The sequence below is a fragment of the Penicillium daleae genome (genome assembly GCF_028827525.1).
Source record: "Penicillium daleae strain IBT 16125 chromosome Unknown utg000008l_segment0_segment0, whole genome shotgun sequence".
In the NCBI taxonomy this organism is placed as follows: domain Eukaryota; kingdom Fungi; phylum Ascomycota; class Eurotiomycetes; order Eurotiales; family Aspergillaceae; genus Penicillium; species Penicillium daleae.
Genome location: NW_026623156.1, coordinates 6,047,922 through 6,071,359, shown reverse-complemented (window position 1 = coordinate 6,071,359; position 23,438 = coordinate 6,047,922). Strand labels below are relative to the sequence as shown.

At 52.2% G+C, this 23,438-nt stretch overlaps 9 protein-coding genes across 9 annotated transcripts; 7 read left to right on the top strand and 2 right to left on the bottom strand.

Moving 5' to 3' along the window:
* Window positions 1-178: 178 nt before the first annotated feature.
* Window positions 179-2,330, top strand: N7458_010676 (putative PHD finger domain protein; the record flags this gene model as incomplete). The annotated part of the gene is made up of 3 exons (XM_056914058.1): window positions 179-1,337; window positions 1,370-2,133; window positions 2,190-2,330. The coding sequence occupies 3 exons, from the start codon at window positions 179-181 to the stop codon at window positions 2,328-2,330; spliced, it is 2,064 nt and encodes a 687-aa protein (XP_056762907.1).
* Window positions 2,331-2,653: 323 nt separating this feature from the next.
* Window positions 2,654-4,161, bottom strand: N7458_010675 (Gfo/Idh/MocA family protein; the record flags this gene model as incomplete). Its single annotated transcript, XM_056914057.1, has 4 exons — window positions 2,654-2,918; window positions 2,988-3,078; window positions 3,153-3,851; window positions 3,924-4,161. The coding sequence occupies 4 exons, from the start codon at window positions 4,159-4,161 to the stop codon at window positions 2,654-2,656; spliced, it is 1,293 nt and encodes a 430-aa protein (XP_056762906.1).
* A 748-nt stretch (window positions 4,162-4,909) lies between these two features.
* Window positions 4,910-5,878, top strand: N7458_010674 (dihydrodipicolinate synthase family protein; the record flags this gene model as incomplete). The annotated part of the gene is made up of 1 exon (XM_056914056.1): window positions 4,910-5,878. One exon carries the CDS (start codon window positions 4,910-4,912, stop codon window positions 5,876-5,878), a length of 969 nt encoding a protein of 322 aa, XP_056762905.1.
* A 951-nt stretch (window positions 5,879-6,829) lies between these two features.
* Window positions 6,830-8,096, top strand: N7458_010673 (NAD(P)-dependent alcohol dehydrogenase; the record flags this gene model as incomplete). The annotated part of the gene is made up of 4 exons (XM_056914055.1): window positions 6,830-6,904; window positions 6,978-7,005; window positions 7,062-7,163; window positions 7,219-8,096. 4 exons carry the CDS (start codon window positions 6,830-6,832, stop codon window positions 8,094-8,096), a joined length of 1,083 nt encoding a protein of 360 aa, XP_056762904.1.
* Window positions 8,097-8,922: 826 nt separating this feature from the next.
* N7458_010672 (polysaccharide lyase family 1 protein) lies at window positions 8,923-10,257 on the bottom strand (the record flags this gene model as incomplete). The annotated part of the gene is made up of 3 exons (XM_056914054.1): window positions 8,923-9,326; window positions 9,392-10,091; window positions 10,210-10,257. 3 exons carry the CDS (start codon window positions 10,255-10,257, stop codon window positions 8,923-8,925), a joined length of 1,152 nt encoding a protein of 383 aa, XP_056762903.1.
* Window positions 10,258-13,119: 2,862 nt separating this feature from the next.
* N7458_010671 (F-box/WD repeat-containing protein) lies at window positions 13,120-15,285 on the top strand (the record flags this gene model as incomplete). Its single annotated transcript, XM_056914053.1, has 2 exons — window positions 13,120-13,909; window positions 13,967-15,285. 2 exons carry the CDS (start codon window positions 13,120-13,122, stop codon window positions 15,283-15,285), a joined length of 2,109 nt encoding a protein of 702 aa, XP_056762902.1.
* Window positions 15,286-15,911: 626 nt separating this feature from the next.
* On the top strand, window positions 15,912-17,139 carry eb1 (microtubule-binding protein BIM1; the record flags this gene model as incomplete). The annotated part of the gene is made up of 6 exons (XM_056914052.1): window positions 15,912-15,925; window positions 16,004-16,075; window positions 16,193-16,227; window positions 16,329-16,406; window positions 16,508-16,992; window positions 17,077-17,139. The coding sequence occupies 6 exons, from the start codon at window positions 15,912-15,914 to the stop codon at window positions 17,137-17,139; spliced, it is 747 nt and encodes a 248-aa protein (XP_056762901.1).
* Window positions 17,140-18,821: 1,682 nt separating this feature from the next.
* N7458_010669 (uncharacterized protein) lies at window positions 18,822-19,052 on the top strand (the record flags this gene model as incomplete). Its single annotated transcript, XM_056914051.1, has 1 exon — window positions 18,822-19,052. The coding sequence occupies one exon, from the start codon at window positions 18,822-18,824 to the stop codon at window positions 19,050-19,052; it is 231 nt and encodes a 76-aa protein (XP_056762900.1).
* A 900-nt stretch (window positions 19,053-19,952) lies between these two features.
* Window positions 19,953-21,509, top strand: N7458_010668 (uncharacterized protein; the record flags this gene model as incomplete). The annotated part of the gene is made up of 1 exon (XM_056914050.1): window positions 19,953-21,509. One exon carries the CDS (start codon window positions 19,953-19,955, stop codon window positions 21,507-21,509), a length of 1,557 nt encoding a protein of 518 aa, XP_056762899.1.
* Between the last annotated feature and the right edge of the window lie 1,929 nt (window positions 21,510-23,438).

Sequence of the window (23,438 nt, the reverse complement as noted above, 5' to 3'; positions counted from 1 at the left end):
GCACCTGCAGCTGCCGGACGGCCATCGACCTCGTCTCTCCTGGGTTCTTTATGTTTGCTGCCCGCGGGGGTATCGTCTGCTGCTCGTGCATCCCTTCAAACCCCAATTGTCTCTTTGTCGCGTCTCCTGAACCCGCTGCGCGGTCTACGGCAGCGCCGCGTCCTGGCACCCCGGCAAGATGGCCATGACCGACGAGACTGACCACAGCGGCGGGGTCATCCTGGATGGCCCCTTCGATCCAGATGCGCAGGCAACTGTGACAGACTATATTGACTACACAGAATACCTTCCTGCAGATATCATCCGCTCCCTGACCCTGATCCGCGGCCTGGATGACCGATACCTCGATTCGGCGCAAGACGTACACAGCCTTGCCAGGACCTACGGCCAGCTTCCTTTCCTTGCATCTGACGAGCGCCCAAGCGCAATCAGTGTGCGCAAAAATATCTCTCGTCAACTGGACCGCGCGATCAATGCCCGCGAGTCTGCCTACGCCGAGGCCTGCCGACTGTACGAGGTCGTGGATCGCCACTTCGACCGACTGAGCTGTATTCGTCAGAAGCTAGAGGCGCTTCCCAACCCCCCTTCCCGAGAGCCAACGCCACTGCCAGAACCTACACCGAAGCGAGTGCGCAAGGACAAGAAGGATGGCGCGTCTACGACGCGTATCACTCTCCGGCTGGACAATACGACTCAGGACCGCAAGCGCAAGAAATCGAGATCACGCCGTTCGGGCATTGCTGCGGAGCATCTGGCAGGTTTCAATCCGGATTCCCCCATTGCAAGCACAGAACAGTCAGACGCCGAGGCCGAGTTGGAGATCCCTCCAAAGCCCGTCAAGCCGCCGAAGAAGGACAAGCCGCGCCGGCCTAGCTCAGGCGTGGGGGTGTCCACAAGTAATGCTCTTGCACTGCTTAAGCCACCACCGGACGATGCCAAGATTGGCAGTGAAGACCTGCCATGGCTACGACTCACCGAGTGGGAAATGACCAAACTGCGCAAGAAGATGAAGAAGAATGCCGTGTGGCAGCCCAGCGAGGTCATGATCCACCGCGAGTTGGCTCTTTCTGGCCGCGGATGGGAAGCCTACCGGACTGCGAAAGCGTTGGCTGATGAGAATGATACTGAGTTCATTGATTGCGATGATATCGAGAATACCCGCCGTGACGAGATATACAAGGATATTGAAGAGACCAAGCTGAGCAACCGTGGAATGAAGTTGAACGAGGCCAAGAAACTCAAGCGTGAGATGTTGGCGCGAGAAGCGGCAGCCAACGGAGGAGAGGTCCCGACCCCTAGCAAGCTTGTGTCAGGCTCCAATCACGCAACTCCGGCTAGTCGATCTTCACGAAAGCGGAAACGGGATGAGGCTGCTGGGGGGAAGAAAACCAAGTGGTCACTGCTCCTGCCCCAGCTGCAGTTCCTGGTCCCGTTGCAGCTGAACTCGTGGCTCCCGAAGCCGAAGCCCAGCCTCGATCAGCGCTGGAGCCCGTTGACGCACCTGCATCTACTCTAGCCTCCTCAAAGTCGCGCCGGAAATCCAGTCGAGGAGGAACTACCAATGGAGCGGGAGATGTGGCCGCGCCTGTCGCTCCCATCAAGACACGAACATCACCCACGGCTGATGTCAAACCCTCTTCTCCTCCACCCTCACCAACTGGATCGCGTCGCTCAACAAGATCAGTTGTACAGCCCGCTGGCACGCCCACTCCACCCACCACCAGACCATCGTCAAGACGTTCTGCTGCCGCCGCATCAATCGAGCTGGGAGGTCTCGGCACAGCTCCTACCACTGCTGTCGCTGGCGGACGCGACTTGCGTATTAAAAGCGCGACCCCGGCCCGCAAGACTCCCGTTCGAGAGCCATCTCATGCACCTAGCGTTCCCGGACCCAATCGCAAGCGTAAGCGCCCTGCTCCAGGGCCCGTTTCTTCCGGCCAAGATGGGGGCGCCGCCGTTAGTTACGGGCGTCGCAAAGCGAAGCCAGGCAAGAAACGTATCAGTGCCAGCACCTCGCAAGATATCCGGGTGGATGAAGACGGAGTACTGGAGGAGATTGATGCCAATGAGCCACGTTACTGCCTTTGCGGGGACGTGAGTTTCGGCACGATGATTTGCTGCGAGAATCAAGATGTACGTCTTTCTGCTTGTCGATTTCCTTACTCTTATACTAACTTTGTCTTTTTCAGTGCGAACATGTGTGGTTCCACCTCGAGTGCGTTGGACTATCCGAAGTTCCTTCGCGCACGGCCAAGTGGTTTTGCCCTGAGTGCCGGGTCAAATTCGACAAGGGGCCCGATGGAATTGTGAAAGGTGGATCTCGGCGTTGAACCTGGCAGGATGATAGTTTGTTTTACTTTTCTGTATGATACCATGATATTCAGGCACTAGTTTTGAGGGCTTTTGGCTTGGGGCGATTGAGGCCGGAGTTTCTTTTTTTTTTATCACTAAACGGGGCGGACAGTCTTGACCCTTTTCGACGAGCGAATTCAATTCTTCCAAGCTTCCATTGATTGCTTTGGGCGATACTTCTTTACCACCTTGCGGTAATACATCCCCTGCGATGCTGACTATCTTGCTAACGTTGCTTTCATTTCATGATGTGTATATACTAAATCCCACAATTTTCTTTGATTACACATGCCCAATCCAATCACTTCAGCTCCCACTTTCCATTGTCGGAGATAATCTCGACCGGCCGCCGCTCATTTAGCGATTTGCGACCAGCCTCCAAGATGGCAGTGGTGCCAATCGTGTTCTTCAGGGTAGGCAGGGGGCGAGCGTCCAGCTGGTCCAGAGTCACGCGGCCCTCGTTAACAGCGGTCACAGCGTCGATGAACTTCTCGAAGCTGATGTAGCCGTAGCCGGTCTGACCAGCGAAGTTGCCTTCTTCGTCAGGGGCGTAGCGCATATAGAATCTAATTTGCAATGTCAGTCAATTCGGTCTGTCTATAGTCCGAAAGTCTGTATTCAATGTGTAAACTTACGGGTTGTAACAGATAAGACCCTGCTCGTCACTGGTCACATCATAGCCACGCTTGGCCTGGTTCACGCGAATCTCGCCATTGGCAGCCATATCTTGCAGCAAACGCGTTAGCAAGTTGCATCAGTAGGGGAGAAAGGAGGGGGGGGGTTGCCCATCGACAACGTACAGTGGAAATACTGATTCGAATGCACACCCGCATTCAACGGCGCAGTCCAGCTGGCCGTATACACACCCGTCGCAATCTTCGCGGGGTCATCCTTCCGCCGCCACTCAACGAGCAGGGTAATCGTATCCTCCGTCTCCGGCACACACCCAACCGCCGCCGCCGTACCCTGGGACGCCGTCGCCGACACCCGCACGGGCTTGTACTCTGGCACCATACTCTCGCAGATATCAATGTGGTGCGAGTTCAGGTAGTACGAGATATCCGAGTCGCGACCCGCCCAGGCCTTGAACGTCTCCAATTGACTCTTCGGCTGGCTCATGTAGCTGTAGAAGTAGTTGAAGTCGCCCAGGGAGCGGGCCTTGGCGCGGGCGTCCGAGTACGCCGGGTCGAAGCGCTTGTGGTGCTCGACGAAGACGAAGACGCCGGCTTTGCGGGCGGCTTCGACTAGGGTCAGATGGTCGGCTAGCTTTTGGGTGGCGGGCTTGGTTATGAGGACGTGGTGGCCGCGCTCGATGGCGTAGAGGGCGATTGGGTAGTGGGTTGAGTCTGGGGTGAAGATGGTGATGGCGGAGCCCTTGGGGAGGGCGTCAATAGCCGTCTTGTAGGCGTCTGGGTCGGTTTGGTCATCGGCTGGGAAGGAGGCGAAGGAGGTGTCCAGGCCATTGTAGGCTTGGGAGATGTTGCGATGCAGATGGTCACCTGAATTGGAAGTGTTAGTTATGAGATTGTCTGGTCATTTTGTTTTTCTAGCTAGTTGTCGCAACCACGTACGAATACCCGGGAACTTCTTGCCCGACACGCCCACCATGCTCAGGTCACCGACTTTGCCTCGACGGCGCAGGTCGAACATGGTCAGGCCAACGACGCCGACCTTCTTGTCTGAACCAGAGGCACCACCGCCGACAAAGCCGGTGGTGTACTCGCCGGTGCCAACCTGATGTTCGTTAGCCGATGCTGTAGCAGCCAGGTGGTTAATTGTACGTACCATCAACACGCTAGGAGGAGCCATGATTGTTTGTTTTTGATGATCCAGGGACTGAGGAGAGAAACGAATGCGAAATTGAAGAGCAATGTCTCGAGGGAAGAGGGATTAGAAGAGGAAGAATGGAATGAACGGGGGAGTCTCGTTGCTGGAGATAATTCTTCCGGCGATTGAAACTGGTCAATAGCCGACGTTCATATCTTATCGGCTGCGGGGTTGAGGAAGGAAAGGCAAGTGGTATTTTTCATTCTCCGTCTTGCTGTTCTTGTCATGATTGAAGTGGATTACAGCTAGAAGAAGACTATATGTATTGTACTGTCGCTTTTCTTTGATCTTCGAGATCCATTGTCTATTCTCTCTTCTTGCTCTCTACCGTCTGTCTACACTCCTCGCCCGCCATTCCCCCCAAGCCCCCCAAGCCCCTCCTCCGCGAAACGCGTCCCCCACACTTCGTCATTCGGCGGTGATTGGTGGAAGTCAATTCTCCGCCATTCAGAATGCGTCGGAGAATCCCCCCGACGTGGGGGGGTTGTTGATGCTGGACGGCAATGGCCCTCGACCGGTTAAAAAGTAAATCTCACGGCCCCTTCTTCTATTCTCATCCTTGACCCCTCTCTATCTCTCTCTGTAAGTGTCAAGTCCAGGCTTATCACGGTCGCTGCGAATGAATTAAAGCATCAACTAAACCAATCTCGTAGCATTCTCCATCCTCATCCTCATCACTACCACCATCATGTCGCTCACTCCTCTCCGCCCCGGCGTGTATGCGCCCACCATGACCTTCTTCAACCCCGACACTGAAGATCTGGACGTGCCCGCCATCCGCCGTCATGCCGTGCGCCTGGCCAAGGCCGGTCTGGTCGGCCTGATCACCATGGGCTCCAACGGTGAAGCCGTGCATCTCACTCGCGCGGAGCGTGCCACAGTGACCCGGGAAACTCGCTCCGCCCTCGACGAGGCCGGTTTCACCAACGTCCCCGTTATCGCCGGTGCCAGCGAGAACAGCATCCGTGGCACCATCGAGCTGTGCAAGGAAGTCGCCCAGGCCGGCGGCGAGTATGCCCTCATCGTGCCACCCAGCTACTACCGCTACGCTGTCGGTAACGACGAGACTATTTATGAGTACTTTACCTCCGTTGCCGACGGCTCGCCCATCCCCCTGATCCTATACAACTACCCCGGTGCCGTCGCCGGTATCGATATGGACTCCGACCTCATCATCCGCATCTCCCAGCACCCCAACATCGTCGGCACCAAGTTCACCTGCGCCAACACGGGCAAGTTGACCCGCGTTGCTGCCGCCCTCGGCGCTATCACCCCTGCCTCCCCGCTGGCTCCTGCCCAGCGTGCCGCGCCCACCGTCGCCAAGCCCGACGCAAAGCACCCCTACGTTGCCTTTGGCGGTATCGCCGACTTTAGTCTGCAGACTCTGATCTCGGGTGGTTCGGCCATCCTGGCCGGTGGTGCCAATGTGGTTCCCCGTCTGTGCGTGCGCATCTTCACCCTCTGGTCGGAGGGCCGTCTTGCAGAGGCTATGGAGGCGCAGCAGCAGTTGAGTGCGGCGGATTGGGTTCTCACAAAGGCTGCGATCCCCGGTACCAAGTCGGCGATTCAGTCGTACTATGGGTACGGGGGATACCCTCGTCGTCCTTTGGCCCGTCTCAGTGAGGCGCAGGCCAAGGAGGTTGCGGATAAGATTAAGGGCGCGTTGGACGTGGAGCTGTCATTGAAGGATGTGGCATAGAAGAGGGGGAGGGGATGACTGGATATAAAGAATAACTACGTTGTATATATGATTATATGAATGACTTGCAATTTGCTTGCTACCTTGTGCTGAGTATCCAAACCCGGCATCTGCCGAAGATCAAGTTCTAGACCTGTTTCAGCATGTATAGTGAACTGTATTCCTCGGCCGAGTATGAAGTATATCTGCTAAGAGCATAACAAGCCCTAACCACAAGCCCTACGGCTCCAACCGGTCCCGATTCTTATCGTCGATAACCTCGCCTCCCATTGGCGGAAAAACTCCCAACTCACGACCAGACACAGACACGAATGACCTTCACTTCCACCTCCGCGCCATCCCGTCTTTACGCCGTCTTTACGCGTCCATTGCAGACAACGTTGGATAAAAAAACCAACACTATTCATGAGTATTCACTTTCCCCCACGCCCAGACGACGGGATCTCATATATCCACTCTCGGCACCCGTCAATGGAATCTCGCGCGAGAAAGTAAAGTCAAAATACTGCCCTTTGATTCCCGGATCTACTCCGATAGTTTAGCCGGTGGAGACCTAGTGCGGCCCTTTCTCCGAACTCGGGATACGCGGGGCTTATTGAGACCCCCGCGAATACCCACTGGGCAGACTTGGAAGAGTTGAGAATCCAAGACAATCCCGCGTCAATGGGCTGGCGATCCAGCGGGTCGTGCCTTGATCTTGTGAGATATTGAGTTTTTTGAGAAATTTATTTTATTTTTTTTCGGGGGAGGGGGAGTCGGCTTTGATATACCCCTCCTTGTCCCCTCCCTCGCGGCTTGATTTCCAGTTCTTGGAATTATTTTTTCTTTCTTCCTTCCTGCCTTGATATCTTTGCGCTGCGACAAGGGACTCGTCTTTCAGAGCTTGCAAAGACCATCAGTATCAATTCACGTCTTCAATTGATTTTATCCTTCTTATCACACATCATCATCATGCCTTACCCCGAGGAAGCAGAGGGTTTCCAGGTCGATGGTCCTGAGACCTACACCGAGTTCCATAAGCGCTTCGTGAGTCTTTTTTTTGTGCGAAGAGAGGCTGTGAACACCAATGGCTGACCATGAGTTTCTTTGCACCGTGTAGTACAAGCTGAAGCCCTTTGGCGACTATGGTAAGCTTCGAATCGTCGGCCACAAGTGCCATGCCATACCTCTAACCAGCGTGCAGATGTCGATGTCAAGATCGAGGCCTGCGGTGTTTGTGGCAGTGACGTGCACACCATCAGCGGTGGATGGGGAGACCAGAAGTTCCCCCTGTGTGTTGGACACGGTAAGCGGCGAGAACAAAGCTCCGGGTCATGGCATAAACTGACCACCCACCACAGAGATCATCGGCCGTGCCATCCGCGTCGGCCCCAAGGTCACCCTGATCAAGGAGGGCCAGCGCGTCGGCGTCGGCGCCCAGTCATACTCGTGCGGCGAGTGCAAGCAATGTCGCAACGACAACGAGACCTACTGCCCCGTGATGATGATGGACACCTACGGCTCCGAGTGGCCGGAGACCGGCATCATCAGCCAGGGCGGATACTCCTCGCACGTCCGCACCCACGAGCACTGGGTGTTCCCCATCCCCGACGCCCTGGACTCCAACACCGTGGCGCCCATGCTCTGCGCCGGTCTGACGGCGTACTCGCCCCTGGTGCGCAACGGCGCCGGCCCCGGCAAGAAGGTCGGTATCGTCGGTCTGGGCGGTATTGGTCACTTTGGAATCATGTTTGCCAAGGCGCTGGGCGCGGAGACGTGGGCTATTTCCCGGTCTCGGGCGAAGGAGGCGGATGCGCGGAAGTTGGGTGCGGATGGGTATATTGCTACTGCTGAGGAAGGGTGGGAGAAGGAGCACCTTTTCTCGTTCGATTTGATTATCAACTGTGCCAATTCGTCCGAGGGCTTTGATCTCGCCAAGTACCTGTCCATGATGGATGTGCATGGTCGCTGGGTGAGCGTTGGTCTGCCCGAGGAGGAGGGCCAGGTGATCAAGGCGCAGTCCTTGATTGCCAATGGTGTTCTGGTTGGTGCTAGCCACTTGGGTAGTCGCCGGGAGATGCTGGACATGCTGCAGCTGGCTGCGGACAAGGGGCTCAAGGGCTGGGTGGAGGAGATCCCTATTAGCGAGGAGGGTCTGAAGGAGGCCATGCTGCGCATGAAGAAGGGTGATGTTCGCTATCGGTTCACTCTGACCGGGTATGAGAAGATCTTTGGTTGAAATAAGCATGGGGGGTAACATAAGGGGTACCTTGGGAGAAAGTGGGGGTATTTGGTAGTGGAAACTTGAGGCGTCTTGGAGGCTGGGGCAGCGAGATAGATAGGTTTGCAGCTTTTGAGATTCTTGTACGTACCCTGGGGTTGAATCGGTTTGAGACCCCGACATAATTGTCGAAATTATCAAAATTATCATATCAGTTATGCATTGAATAACAGAGACATGACACTTGAGCTATCAAGAGCCACGCAAAGGAGAAAAAGCCGAGGATATCTAGTAACGCTTTCTCTCTTGTCTCTAGTTCAGACTGTTATATTGCAACTATTACTGCTTTTGCTTAATTATCACATGCCACATACTTACACATACTAGACTATAAATATTGGACACTTTACTACATGTCTCTCCTGAATGTACCAAACAACTTGAATTCTGCGGAAACCTTGCATATCTCAGAGAGAGAAAATCTTCGTTAGGGTCTAAAGTTTCAGTAGTGGTTCAGTTTTATGACATGCGCCCGGACCCGCGAATCGAACAAGCCAAAAGACCAAATATGTCAGGACGGTATGTTCTGACATGACCTCGACCGATATAAGGAGCACACATAAGGTTAGGGTGGCAAGTCCTAACATTTATCCTATAAATAGGCCTTCCAAAGCTATAATAGCTATATAACACTCCTGCAATTTGACATCGATCTCTAATAAAGTTCATCATCATTCTTATTGTGGTGATATTGTCTGAGCCATCTTGCGTGCGAAAACATCCATGCACAATGGTCGCTTTGTATAACTCCATAGAGTCTCCAAGGACCACATTGTACTGCCTCTTAAGTTGGGAGAGTCTTTCCGGCACCAGCGGGCACACTGGTCTCAATTGAGGAGGCTGAGAGAGCAGGGGCGATGGTTCGACCGGAGAAGTCCACAAAGAACCCATATTGATCATAATTGAAAGCACCAGAGTTCGAGTAGATGTTGGTGATGCAGGATCTACCGAGGTAAGTCTGGCACTGGCCGATATAGGCTGCCTCTGAGCTGAACAGTTGGCCAACGAAGTCGCTCGCGACAACAACTGGGACGTTTTCAAATACACAGCCTTCAAATAGTCCCATGCCATTTGAGGTGCCTTCAATCGCGTGCCCACTATTATCGGCCCAGACACTATTAACGGCATGGAAAAGGGTGTTGCCGCTTAGAGCGCGGCTGCGACCGGAGGTATAGTAGACATAATTTTCTTGATGGCCATCGGCTGTTTCTGGTCTCATGTATCCTGAAGTGAGATTTTGCGTGAAGACTTACTGTAGAAAGTGATCTGGTCACTCGACCCAACCAGCTCGGGGCCCCAGTACGTATGCCCGTCACATGTAGCGGAATGCTCAGTCACACCATTGATAAAGCTATTAGAGATGGTAACTCCATTGTCTGAGCTCTGTCCAAAGCTGTAATGTTGGCGGCCGAGCGAGGAAGTTGTCACATGATCAATCCAGATGAGATCAGTATCCGAGAAGACAAATGCATCACCTCCCCAAACATATTGTGGGTTCAAATTGGTAATTTCAATGTTCTGGATAATGATATTGGAGACACCAACAAATCGGAGACCCTTTCCGTTAAGCACTGTATTAGCACCGAGGCCGACCAAAGTCTTGTCTGATGCCACATTGACACCCTCGACACCAGCTGCATCGAGGGTCACCTCATAGGTAGCTAAGCTCCCACACCCGCCAAGAGTGTTGAGCAAAGCTTGTCCTCCCTCGGATGGTGAGCACGCATATGCGTTGCAAGCCGAATAAGTTTTGGTGCCTTCCGATCCGACAAAGTCAAAAGTACGTTCAATAACAATATTCTGTGGTGATGGGTCCGTGAGGTAAGCAATCAACTCTTCAATTGTTGAAGGATAGACAGGAGTTGCACTACCACCGCCAGTTACACCTGCGCAAAGCCGACAGGGGTTCCGTAAACAATAGATGATTGAGCTAGGGCAAGATCCGCCAGGCCGCTAGAGCCAGGATCTGGGTGTCTGAAGTAACTTCATGATAGGGTATAAAAAGTGAATACAAATGGAAACTGCTGCCTTTTTTTCAGTAGAATCAAGAGATGGCAGGGAAAAATGTCACATTATATAAGTGATTCCCTGCCTTGATAAGCATCCAGGATTTATACATGATGTGGTGCATTCTGTCTAGGGATTGTGTCATCAAACCACTTGCCCCACGGGTTCTGTAACCCCTGGCTCCTTTAAATCGAAGGCACCGTTTTAACACTATAGCCAGTCCCACCAATCTTCTTTTCGGCAGATCGCCATATCCGCAGTTGCTAAATTAGAACTGCAACTGCAACGCTATGGGGCTTTATTATACCATCAGTAGAAACGTCGCTTGGTGTTATTGTAGTAGATTTCTCCTCTCTCTCTCTCTTCTGGATCTTGCATATTCTGATGTTTCGCCTATATTAACCACACAGGGCGCCAAGGCTGACTCTGTTTGTGCACCACTCTTATTTCAGTGAAAAGCATAACTGTGTCTTATACGCAAAATTTCAAGTTTCAGTCCTAATACCAGGAGAATCTATGAGACAGCCAGCAAAATCTCCACTCTATCAATTTTGTTATATTATGTTTAGTTGAACAAGGGTTAGCAAAAATCACCCGTATGAACAAATGCAAAGTTTGAGTCTCTGTAAAAATTCAAATGTGGCAATCAGCACACTATCTTATGGGTGGTTAGCGATATGTGGATAGAAATCATATTCACTGAATTTAGATTGCCCCCAAATCCCCACCGGAGTGCCAGAGCTCCAAACCCCCCACCAGATTGCATGACCGAAGCTCCACATGTGTAAAAGTGGAGTTATTAACAATTTGGAATAAACACTATTTTCTCCGCAGAATGCCAACAGATAAAAATTAAGGGCTTTAATAGGCGGGATTTAATTTAAGAATCCTGGAGAGGGGGTAAAGGACTTGAATACTGAGATGAGGATAAAAATTATCCCAGCATGCATTGAGCTTAAGGTAGTATACTACTCCGGTAGGTCATGATCTAGGATATCCTCAAGGTCTTGTCCCAACTCGCACTTTTCTAGCCATTCCGCTGAGCTAACCTTTTTGACAGACCGGGTTCATCTGGAGAACCTCCGTGAAAGTTCTGGATCTTATATGGAGCGGAGCACCTTTGAATCCACATGCCGAATACCAGGCACAGTCAAAAACCCTAACCTTTCCACCGCACTTGATACTCCAGTTTTCCTCTTGAGATCCGCGAAGCTAGGATTTGCTCTACCTTCTATTTTTGTTCATTGATAATATTGTATGTTTCATTCGTACACTTAGGCATAGATTGGGGCTTGATTTTTTTGGATCGTCGAGGGTTATTAGCCTTGTGCCTGGATGAAGGTTCAGGGTATCTCCCTGCCCTATTGTCTGGGGAGGACAGTAACAGTAATCACGGTACATTCACCTTCAATGCATTCGACTCCGAGGTGAGGTGATACGATGTTTCTGACCCGTGAGTCTCAATAGTAAGGACAGCTAGACCAAAAATATCTTTACTACTGCAAGACCCTACCGAGAACATAGTTGGTGAGCTCTGTATTGACCTGCCAAATAGTAGAGAAGGTACACGATTCGTCCCTTTGTCTATAGCATAGGTTGCGTGCCTCTATCTCTTTGAGGGACGGGGACACGATTCCTCTTCGAGGCTGATAGTTGTATTTGCAGTCGCGATGCTTTCGCTTTCTCTGTTTAGACATTCGTACGGACTTCCGTCGGTAAGGCTCTGTGATTGAGAAAGATGTTCAAGGCTAGACATGCCCACTGCCACCTGACTGGGAGGGGCTGGGCTAAACTGACGCACTGCCGGGTAATACTAGACTCTGAATGCGATTATTCTTCTAGAATGGTGTCAATATAGGGGGCAGGCAGATCAAGAGGCACTAGCAGAGACGATATTTTCACTGCAAGACAAGGGCGCTAGAGAGCTGGACAAAGAGGGTTTATTATTACCAAGGGGGCGGGAATAACTAGATCTACAAGACATATAAAAATACACATTAGCAAGGAAGGTATGAAAAAGATGGCAGCACCCTAGCATAGGCACTCCGTGAGGCTAAACTCGAACGAACGGGTCGCAGGAAACAGCGGCGACGGCCTAAATGGAAATCCTCGTTAAAAAAAAAATTCGATCATTCAGCCCTATTCTAAGTACAGCTAAGCTCTATTATTGTCCTCCGGCTTTCACAAATCAGAAAAAACTCCCCTACTTTTCCCGAAGAGGAGAAAAAGGTTGGCTGGATCCCTGGATCGGTTGGCCTGAACCGCCACCCGCTGCCCGAAGGCTGGGGCGGGATGTACTCAGTACTTCCTTGATCTCCCCGTTAAATGTGAAACACGAGGTAGGCGGTACTCCTCCTGTCAATCCCCCATGATTTGCCCCCGGATGTTCAAGAAAATTTTTAATCCCTGCAAAATCTGGGATACCCTGAGGAGTACACAGTACTTTGACTTCACCAAGTGGTTTTACTTGGTTCGCAAGTCCCCAGTACTTCCCCCCCCCCATTCACCGCCTGACTCCCTCAGGCCCTCAGACCCTCTGGTTTGTTCTTCTTTTTCTGGAATTTCTTCTCTCCCTTCTCACTCCTTACGCCCGACTCTTTTTCCTTTCGTTGATTTTTTTCGGTCTCTTGGTGTTCAGATCTTGCTTGCATTCATTCTCTTATTTTATCACCTCGCCCTGGAGGGTGTTGTTCTGTTGCTTTATCACAATCTCTTTCTTGTTCCAATCCACCGATATACCCTTAGACTTGCCTCCTTTACCCCGTTGCGCCCCGACAGAATCCACCAAGACCGAAAACACCGCCATTGCACTTCGCTATCGATTTGAGTACAATTAGACGGAGGATCACAGCAAAAGTCCAGTCATTTTTTGTTTATACATCACCGCTGGAACTCCACCCGCAGACGATCTACTCGTCAACTGCCCTACTTTGTCAATTCGTCTTCCCCCTGTTACCCGCTCAACCCCCACGTCATGTCGCCACGAGATAATACCGTCGGCATTACCTCGCGCCGCCGCCCCTCGCTATCACTTCGACCGCGCCCAAGGACTGCTGCGTACCCAATTGCACTCCCCAAGGAATACACGTTCGATCAGTGGCAAAAGGCCTCCCTGGTGGAGGCCTGCGATGACGATGCGTCGGCGATTGAAGAGATGGAGCCATTTCCAGAGCCCGCGCCTCGGCGCCGTGCAGCCAAGAGCTTTTCCAGCCTGCGTCATCCGATGGATGGATTAGTGGCGCTGGGCCGTCGTCTATCTGTGACTCTCCGCAACAAGTCCTCCAAGCAGAACTTGCGCATTCCTGGAGAAGAGCAGAATGACGAGAGCCGCCACTATAACCACACTGCGAGCCACTCCGGCCACAAGCGCAATACTGCGTCTGGAAGCTGGGGTACGCGCTCGCGGGCGTGGTCTCATGGCCCTAACGCCGGCAGCATCAATCGCCGCCCGTCCTTGAACAGCGTCTCTGCGCTGCATGGATTCTACGTTCCGACGGCGTCCATCCCGGCTCCTATTCCAGGCCATGGATTTGAGCCTCCCATCCTGCCGAATGATATGTATGCGGGGGCGGCGGCTCGCGCCGCTGCGGCTGCGCAGAATGAACAGATGGAGTTGGCCAGGCTGGAAATGGCCAAGATGGAACGAGACCTGATCAAGAATTTGTCGGATGTGACATTGACCCAGGATTCAGAGAGTGGGATTGGGATTGATCTGCGGGATGACTCGGAACTCACTGACACAGAATTGGATATTATCCGCATTGGTATGGTTATCTGCAAAAGCCAATTGAATATTACAGTCAACTAACATCTCTTCTCAGATCCGGTTTCCTACTTGCCCTCGGAGGTCATGGCCCACGTGCTCTCGTATCTGGACCCTGCGTCTCTCATGGAAGCAGAGTCGGTGTCCCATTCCTGGCACCGTCAGGCGTCATCCCCTCATGTCTGGACGCACGCGTTTCGTGGCGCGTACCCCCGTCGACCGGCCAGTGCCACGACCACAAAGAAGAAGCAGTCCGTCGGCCTGGGCAAGTCCATTCCCAACCAAGACTGGAAGCGAATGTTCTTCGTGCGACGATCTCTCGAGCAACGCTGGAAGGAGGGCAAGGCCGCGGCAATCTACCTCCACGGCCACCAGGACAGTGTATACTGTGCTCAGTTCGATGAGGACAAGATTATCACCGGTTCTCGCGATCGCACGATCCGCGTGTGGGATGCTCACTATCCCTGGTCCTGCCGCAAGATCATTGGCCCTCCCCCAGACGATGTCTCTATTTCGGGACCTGTGAACAACCCGGCGCAGCAAGCCATGGGCAAGTCTCCCTTTGCGACTATCTGCCCGCCATCCACGCCCTCGGCGGGTATTGTCGCGCCAATGGAGCAGCCTGCCGACTATCACAGTGCTTCCATCCTCTGTCTGAAATTTGACGAGGAAATCATGGTGACGGGGTCTTCGGATTACACTTGCATTGTTTGGGACGTCAAGAATGACTACCGTCCAATTCGTCGTCTTGCTGCTCATCGCGCCGGCGTCCTGGACGTCTGCTTCGATGACCGGTACATCGTGTCCTGCTCCAAGGACACCACCATCTGTGTCTGGGACCGTCACACTGGCGCGCTGCTGAAGCAGCTTGTGGGTCATCGCGGCCCGGTCAATGCTGTGCAACTCCGCGGCGATCTCGTGGTCTCGGCTAGCGGTGACGGCGTGGCTAAGCTGTGGAACGTTACCGATGGCCACTGCGTCAAGGAGTTCCCTAGCAAGGACCGCGGTCTTGCCTGTGTCGAGTTCAGTGACGACGGTCGAACCATCTTGACTGGTGGTAACGACCGGACCATCTATCAGTTCGACGCCAACACCGGGGAGCTGGTCAAAGAGCTCCGTGGCCACACTGGCTTGATCCGGTCGCTTCACCTTGACAGTATGAACAAGCGCATCGTGAGCGGCAGCTACGATATGAGTGTCAAGGTGTTCGACACTGACTCTGGCGAGCTCTCCATCGATCTGCCTGGATGGACTACTAGCTGGATGTTGAACGTTCAGTCAGACTATCGACGGATTCTGGCGACTAGTCAAGATTCACGGGCCGTCATTATGGATTTCGGCTACGGATTGGATGGTATTGAGCTGCTGGAGGAGTGATCTGAAGTCGCATTTGTTGATACTGTTTTCATTTCTTTCGTCTCATATTAGCTTTCATGTTTGCTCTCATCTTAGCGTTGTTTTCTTCTTGGTTATACTTGGAGGAGTTGGAAACCTTGGGTACGGTACATTTTGGAAATCTGGGTACAGGGCTGGGGATATCAGGACATAGATGCTCCGTGATTTGTTACTTTTTTGAGATCTTTGCTAGACTTATACATGGCTCACAATCGTATATACAACAGCATTCTTGCAGCGATTCTGACTTGAAATTCTTTCAATTGATTAGTAGACCGCGTAGACTTGTATCGTCCACTTCCAGCATTAGGTTGGGCTCGAAGATCTCGTCGCGAACCAGTGAGAGTGTGTCCCGGCCTCAGGCATAAAAATTATCTAAGCGTACGATGATTGGCTGCAATGATGTCTAGCGCCATTGTGATCCGTGGGTTTTGGCATCAAAACAATCCCGGCTGTTTTTCCATCATCACAGACAGGCAAGCCCTGACAAGGAGACCCTGATCTTTCGGCGTTTTCTTGGTTTCACGAATTTCCTTCTTCTCCCCGACTTTCGTCCTTCTCCTCCGTTCTCTCGAGAATTCCTCGGCCGCGGCCATCATTACCCCACCATGGGCGAATCCCGGTTCGGCCTTCCTCCCCCCTTATCGACAATGCTCGCGGGATGGCATGGAACAGGCGACTAATTGCGATTTATCGATAGACAAGAGCTCCTGGCATGGTTGAACAACCTGCTCCAGTTGAACATCACCAAGATCGAGCAGTGCGGAACCGGGTATGATCGAGCGACACCCCTCTTCCTCTTCTATTCTCCCTCCACGCTCCCTGAGGATCAGCACCATGGATTGGTCAGGATTGGACTGACGCGATAACTCTGGCGATGTGTCAATAGTGCTGCGCTATGCCAGATCTTTGATTCGATATTCAGTGAGTGCCACTATTGATCGAGAGGTGTCTCGGAGAGAGGCGGTCTGGCCGCTATCACTTTGCTTCAAGGTTTACTAATGCGAGGGGTTTCTTTACGATAGTGGACGTGCCCATGTCCCGGGTCAAGTTCAACGTCAACAGCGAATATGCTTATCTCCAGAACTTCAAAGTCCTCCAGAGTACGTCCGAGCCATCCCCGTTGCGCAAACCACACCCATATGCCACCTGACACGAGCGACGAGCACGGTCCTAACAATTTTTCCTCTTTGCCTCCATCCAGATATCTTTACCCGTCACCAAGTCGTGAAGCCCATCCCCGTCGAGTCCCTCACCAAATGCCGTATGCAGGACAACCTGGAGTTCCTCCAGTGGGTGAAGAGATACTGGGACCAGCACTACCCCGGTGGTGAATACGATGCTGTTGGCCGCCGAAAGGCCTCTGGAGCTCCCGCCGCCGCTCCAGGTGGTGCTCCCCGGGCTCCTTCCTCTGGTTCCCGCCGGGGAGTCACTCCCACCACAGCTGCCCCGCGCGGTCCGCGGGTGGCCGCCGCTGCGGGCGGTGGTGCCGCGAGTGCGGCTTTGCAGCAGGAGATTGCCACACAGAAGGAGGCTATCACTGGTCTTGAGAAGGAGCGGGACTTCTACTTTGCCAAGCTGCGTGATATCGAGCTGCTGCTGCAGACTGCCATTGAGGAGAACCCGGAGATTGAGAAGGAGGAGGACACGCTGGTGAAGCACATCCAGGGCATTCTGTACTCGACCGAGGTAAGTTTAAGTTTCTCTTGCTCAGCTACTCTATGTGTAGTGTGTTTCTTTACGAGTGGTGTCGCTAATTGCTTCGCTTTCCAGGATGGATTCGAGATCCCCGCTGAAGATGAGGAAGGCGTGGCTGATGACCTGGAGACATTCTAGGCGGTCTGGTCAGGGAGAAAGCAGCGTGCCCAATATCTAAATACCCCCCGCCATTTTCATGTTTCTTTCGTCGACGAAAGCGTAGATAGTGCCCATACTCGCATTGCCCCCGGAGAGGGGGAATTGATTTTGGGGGATGTCAACTGTGCCAATTGTCAAGTCCAGTTTCCTGGTCCTTTGTATCAAGTAACCTTTTTTTGCAGACCTGCGAAAGCAAGCGGGATAGCACATGGAGACGCTCCTGGCAGGATGATTACAATATGGTTTCTGATCAGGATGGGGTACTATGTTGTTCTCTCTCTCCGCGGTACAAGTTGATGCATGATGCCTTTGAATGCTCGTTTAGGTACAAGTATCCACGTGAATCCTTATCTTGTTGCGCTTGCGAATATATCCAGAGAAAACGAATATTAAATTGCAGCCAGAAGCCACAAACGTGATATAACTCCCGCTACAATGCGGTATTCTCGTCCGCTTTACCAGATCTATAAAGTTCCGATTTCTGATATTGGACATAGATCGAGCAGTTTTCGTCTCTTTCCGAGTACTGCAATTTCAATCGTTCCATTATCGACATCGTTTTGATTTTGTATTTGTCTCAAGCACCCCCTTCGTTAATATGGCTACTCCAGTCCTCTTCAAAAACTGGATCTAAATGCCATTGACCTCTTGATACTAACAAGTCTCTAAAATAGAAGATAGAAGTTAGTTGATCGCGTTGCAAGTCTCGTAGGCACACTTTCCCTCTACTTCCAGGGAGCGTTGAACTTAACTGTCAGCCACACTCTCCAATCGCCTCCGACGTGGATACAGTGTATGTTCTCCAAGCGCCAGTAATATCTATCATGTAGAAAAATGAGTTTGCATTGAGTACCTCCGCTCTATCCCCATCCGCAAAATTGAGGAAGTCACCGCTGTGTGTCGCTTCACGTGGTGTGTTCATGTTAAAGGGGTCAATTTTGTAAAGAGGCTTTACGAGAGCGTCATCGTGCGTAGTTATTTATTGCTCTAATGCTAAGGATGGAAACGAATCGCCTGGACCTTCGCTTACGGATTGGCCAGGCTATGAACCCCTACCTAAAGGTTCATGGTTGGAATTATATAACTGTGGTATTTGTGTGGTGGATTGATTAGTTTTTCAAGGACATACTCTTAATCACATGACGAGAGTGTGCGTGTAAGTCCGATTGAAACGAGAGTAGGGGAAAGGGCTACGTAAGTAACGCTGTGGTGCGACATGGAGGGACCCGAAGATATAAAAAGCGCCTGGTCACATCGGCTACCGGTGGTAATTATTGGCTGCAAGAAGCCAGTAGCGCAGGTGTCCTGGCGGAGGACTGGATATTGGATCGCATGAATCAATGATCTTTCCGGTACACATATGATATGGCCACGCGATCCTGGATGGCTGACTCTCGTTCAGGTCGAGTCCAGTGACATGGCTGGCTATGATGATTGAATTTCGAATCTGATTCAATCACAACACCAGGAGGAAGAACAATCCAAAATACTAAAATCATAAATCAATCAATCCAGTCATCGCAATTAAACCTGCAGTGGGCCCTAGTCTATTTTTGGACTAGTATGACTGGCCAGAACCCTCCGGCCGTCTCCACCTGTCATAAGTCTCAGGATCTGATTGGTGGAGCTGGTCGTGTACCTGCAGCCCCGGCTATTCCCAAATGGGCTTCCAGTTGGACCAGGTTGGGACTCGCAGCAAAACTCGCCGGATGCGAGAAACCGCAGGTCAAATCATGGCAGATCACAACAAACACCTCCATCACTTGCCAGAGTTTGACCCGATCACTAGGAGAATCGTCTTGCAGTTTCCAGCTTCCGGTGTCGGTGGACCAGAAACCACACGTTGTGTCGACCCGGGAGAGAAGGATCTCGGCCCCCTCCCCGGCGACTAGTTCGTCACCACGCGGGTCGCCTAGACTGGACTTCGATCGGGGAGTGTGTGTTTGGTCTGGTCTCGCCTGGTCCACTCTCGTTTTTCTCTCTTTTTCTGCGACTCTCAACCCTCTCCAAATCCCACCTCTCCTCGTCCAAGAGTCGGCCTGGGTTCGCCAACTGGAGACTTGTGTGTGTGTGTGTGTGTGTGTGTGTGTGTGTCAGAAGAAACCCCTCCAAAAAGAAGAGTGTGTTACAAACGCCTAGTGCGTTTTCCCCTTGTTCCTTGTTCGTCACGTCAGACCCGCTGGATGTTCCGGGGGTTTCGACGCTGATACACCATCTCACACTGTTTGCGACTTTTCAACTTTGGGGTGGGTTGTTTCTTCGACAACGCCATGGATTAGGCTACGGCCTCACACGCTCTCTCTTATCGATTCCCTCCTTTTTCGTCGTTCCTTTTGATACAGGTACGTTCCCTGGCTGCATTCTTGGAGGAGCGGGGAAACCCGCGTGGGAAACCGAGTATGACCAGGTTAAAATCTAGAATGACATGCTGACAGGGACCACTGCCAGACAATTCGAGTCTTTCGCTGCCTTGCTGAAGTGACTCGTTTCACTCACTCCTGATTTCTCCTTGTTGGCAACATAATCAGCCAACATCCACTCCTTATTCTCAAACTCACTCTCTCTCCTTTTCCTGAGACCTCGGCCAGGATCATTCCTTTTCGCTGAACTCGAACTTCACGGGCAAGTCCCCGCATCTTTTCCGAATCCTTCACTTTTCACCATCAACCTACTTCATTTCATTATCGCGCTGCAGCTGGTCGACCCAGCTCTGACCTGACCTCTGCGAGGAATTCCAAGAATTCAATTTCGACTTCGATCATCCCATTCTGATCGGGGATTAGACCAAGAGAATGGCTCATCATGGCCATCGCCATGACCGCATCAGCAGGCTCAGCCGAGCAAAGCACCGGTTGGAAGCGAGTGATGCAGACCCGGTAGACCCGAATGTGCTCAGCGGCGTGGATACGCTTCAGAACCCGGTTTTCGCCTCCGATACCCTGAGTGATCCGTTTTCCGACCCGTTACAAAATGACACCGGTCTTGATGGTTCACCGGATGCGACTCTAGTAGTGCTCTCCAAACGACAGGAGGCGCAAACGCCTACTACAACAGTCATCGAGACCGTTATCCAAGTGGTGGACACCAACTCTCAGACCCTGTGGCAATCATCCGGTGTCAATTTCCCCATGACCATCACGGACTCGGCATTTGGTACTCTCACTCTCACCGGCATCTCGACCTCGTCAGCGGACTCAATGATTCCTTCGTCAGCAGCAAACGCGACGGCTACGCTGCCATTGCCCCCACAGTCAACGGAGAGCGGGATACCTATGGCAAAACAGCTATCCATATCATCCCCTCGAGCTGCTTCTTCCTCGGCTATCAGCTCGGTGCCGTACACGTCAACTCGCCTCATCCCGACGTCAAGCTCTTCAACTACGTCTTGGCCCACTTCAACCTCAGTTTTCGTGGCTGGCAATTACTTTTCATCCTCGGGCTCTTCTAGCACTACCAACACTTCGTATAGCACGTACACCCCTATCTCTACTACGAGTTCTGGAGCTACCAAGCAGACTGGGTCTGGCACGGGCTCTGGTAGTGACAGTGGCAGCGAGTCCGCGCCTACCACGAGCCAGACACAGTCTTCGTCGGGCTCAGGATCAGGTATCGATCCTACCACTTCAAAAATCGTGGGTGGAGTTGTAGGAAGCGTGGCTGGTCTTGCTATGATCGTCCTGCTTCTCTTTTATCTCCTCCGTCGGCGAAAGCAGCTTCTTCAGCAAGGAGGTCCTGGTATCCTTCCACTTCCGTCTGATGATGGAGGGACGACTCGGGAGGTGACAACTCGTTCCAGCAACGACCCTCTCTTTTCGGCCGCGTACCTTGCCCCGGCGTTTATGAAACGTTGGCGTCAGTCAACCATAACCATGCGGTCCGAAAGTACCGTCTCCTCCTCCAGCCCGAGTGAGCGTGGATTCCAGAAAATTTCTGGAAGAAAACTCCCTCCGGTCCTCACCCACGGAGGCGATGGGTACGGCGGTGGAGTAGACGGCGACTCGCCTACCATCCCCGGCTTCCCTCCCATATCGCCTGCAGGGGGTCCAGCTACCTCACCTTCATCACAAGCGCCGCCTCCCACGTCTCCCTACGGGATGGTACTCGACACCAAATACACACAGGAAGCCGAGGAGCGCATTCAGTCTCCAGTGCGTCCTGAACCAGTCCACCTTCCCGTTTCCAGCTCCGTGAATTCTGGCGTTGCAACCACCGTCACGCCGTCGCATCCGATCGCCCAACCGCAGTCCGCCATCGCGATCGTGCCCCAGCGAGCGGATGGACTGGGCCGTAGTCTGGCCAGCTACGACGGAAGCCGTAGCAGTCGCTTCACGGAGAGCATCGATCGGTGACCTGGACCGCTCTCTGAGTTATGGGACATGTGATCACGATGACAGCAACATGCTTATGGGACCTGGAGCTCTGGCTTTACCAAAAGAAATGGACACGACCGACCTTCTTTTAACATCTAATCTCATCTTTTCAGCGCTTTCTTTGTGTATTTCTTTCCATTCAGCCTCACCTTGTTCTGAGCATTGTTATTTTTCGGCTTTTATAAAGCCCCTTCTGTCTCGTCCCTTCTGTTCGACTACTGTTCGAATACTGTTATCTGTTATTTCTTCTAGATACCCCTTACTTCTCCCCCTTATTTGTCGTCAATAGCCTTGTTGATATCTTTCTTTCCTTTCACTTTCTTCTCTTTTCTTTCTCTTACCTATTTCTTACTTTTCCAAGATACTACACACGCCTAATTTTATGGTAATAGGCCCGTGCCGGACTTGCTCATTGAGAAATAAAGCTAAAACGTATATCTGATCTGATGGCTTCATGCCTCGCAATTGAGGTTAGATTAGGTTTTGCTATTTTAGAATCACTGTGCAGATCATGTGGGCGACTTGACCAGGGTGCAATCCTGCCGCAGCCTCGAATGTTGAGCCTCACGTGAATCATGCAGACAGCATCCTGCTCTTGTTGCCTGTCATGTCAGCTCAACAAAGTTTGGCAAGGCATCGCATGGCTACTGAATTTAGCAGGTGAGCATGAGATCGCGTCAAAGGCTTCGTATGTCTCTCGCCGCAGTTTAGGCAGATGCAGACATTGGGTGTTTGACTCAGCCTCGAGCCTCTGCCTTCGGCGTAAGCAGGATATGAGATAGACTTTTGACAATCTTCGAAAGCAAGAATCTCGGATGACACGTGCAGGGTATGGTGTGGTTGCCGCTGTATCAGCCACACTGGATGGTGCCTGGCAGTCGTATACTTCGTATACGATTGATAAGGGGTCACATGACATGAGGAACCCTTGGAGAGACACCGCCACATCTCACAGCCACAGAAGGTCACCAATCGCCTGGAGGGTAACTCTGTTCCTGCGCCACACCCAGTGGCAAGGTACCTTCTCGCATCCATCCAACCCTCGAGCCTCGTTACAACCCGAGAGCAAGGACGAAGCAGAATGCATAGCTCAACTCGTATCAGATATCGATGTCAACCATGATCCCTGCACTGATCGATGACGCTCAGTCGTCCCAAAACATGATTGACAGTCCCCCTCGCCTCCGATTATTCTATCATTTAACCGCTCAGCTCAGACCATCAGGATGTACTCCGTACAGACTCACAACCAAGCCGCTCATATGACGCACTCCACAAGTTTTTCCCACCTCCTTGCTCGATGCCAAGCCGTATGTAATTCTGGTTACACCTGTATCTACTTGACACAGAGTTCAAGCGGGGTTCACTGGCACTTCCCAGCTGCAATATCATTGGAGTTCCCAAGGAGGCGCAGCAAAGCCGAAACTCCACCCTACCGACGGCGGCAAGCCCAAGGTCATCACATCCAGACGGACTCTGACTGACATTGGATAGTCCTCACACGACGTGGAGCCTTCTGATCAAGAGCTGCTTGTATCTAATGTCTGACAACCATTCTAGGCCCCTTGACCTGGGGCTGGTCAACCGGACTAGAGTCTGAGGATGAGGGTGTCGGCGGCTAAATCTTCTCGTTAAAGTTGTAATTCCATGCATAGATCCCATTTCCATTGTCTTCATGATTTCTTCCCCCGCGCTATCCTCATGATAGCTGGAATTTCAGGACTTTGTCGTCATATTTCACCTCCTGTTTGTATCTTCACACTTCGCCTTTCATCTACAGAGTAGTATCCTTCGATGAGGTGAGCTTCGATTCGCCGCTGGGGCTGTGCCTGTGTAATCTCCAAGAACACCCTGGTGAAGAATCCTCTTCTCAGTCGTCTGGACCAAGACATCTGTCCACACCTCGCC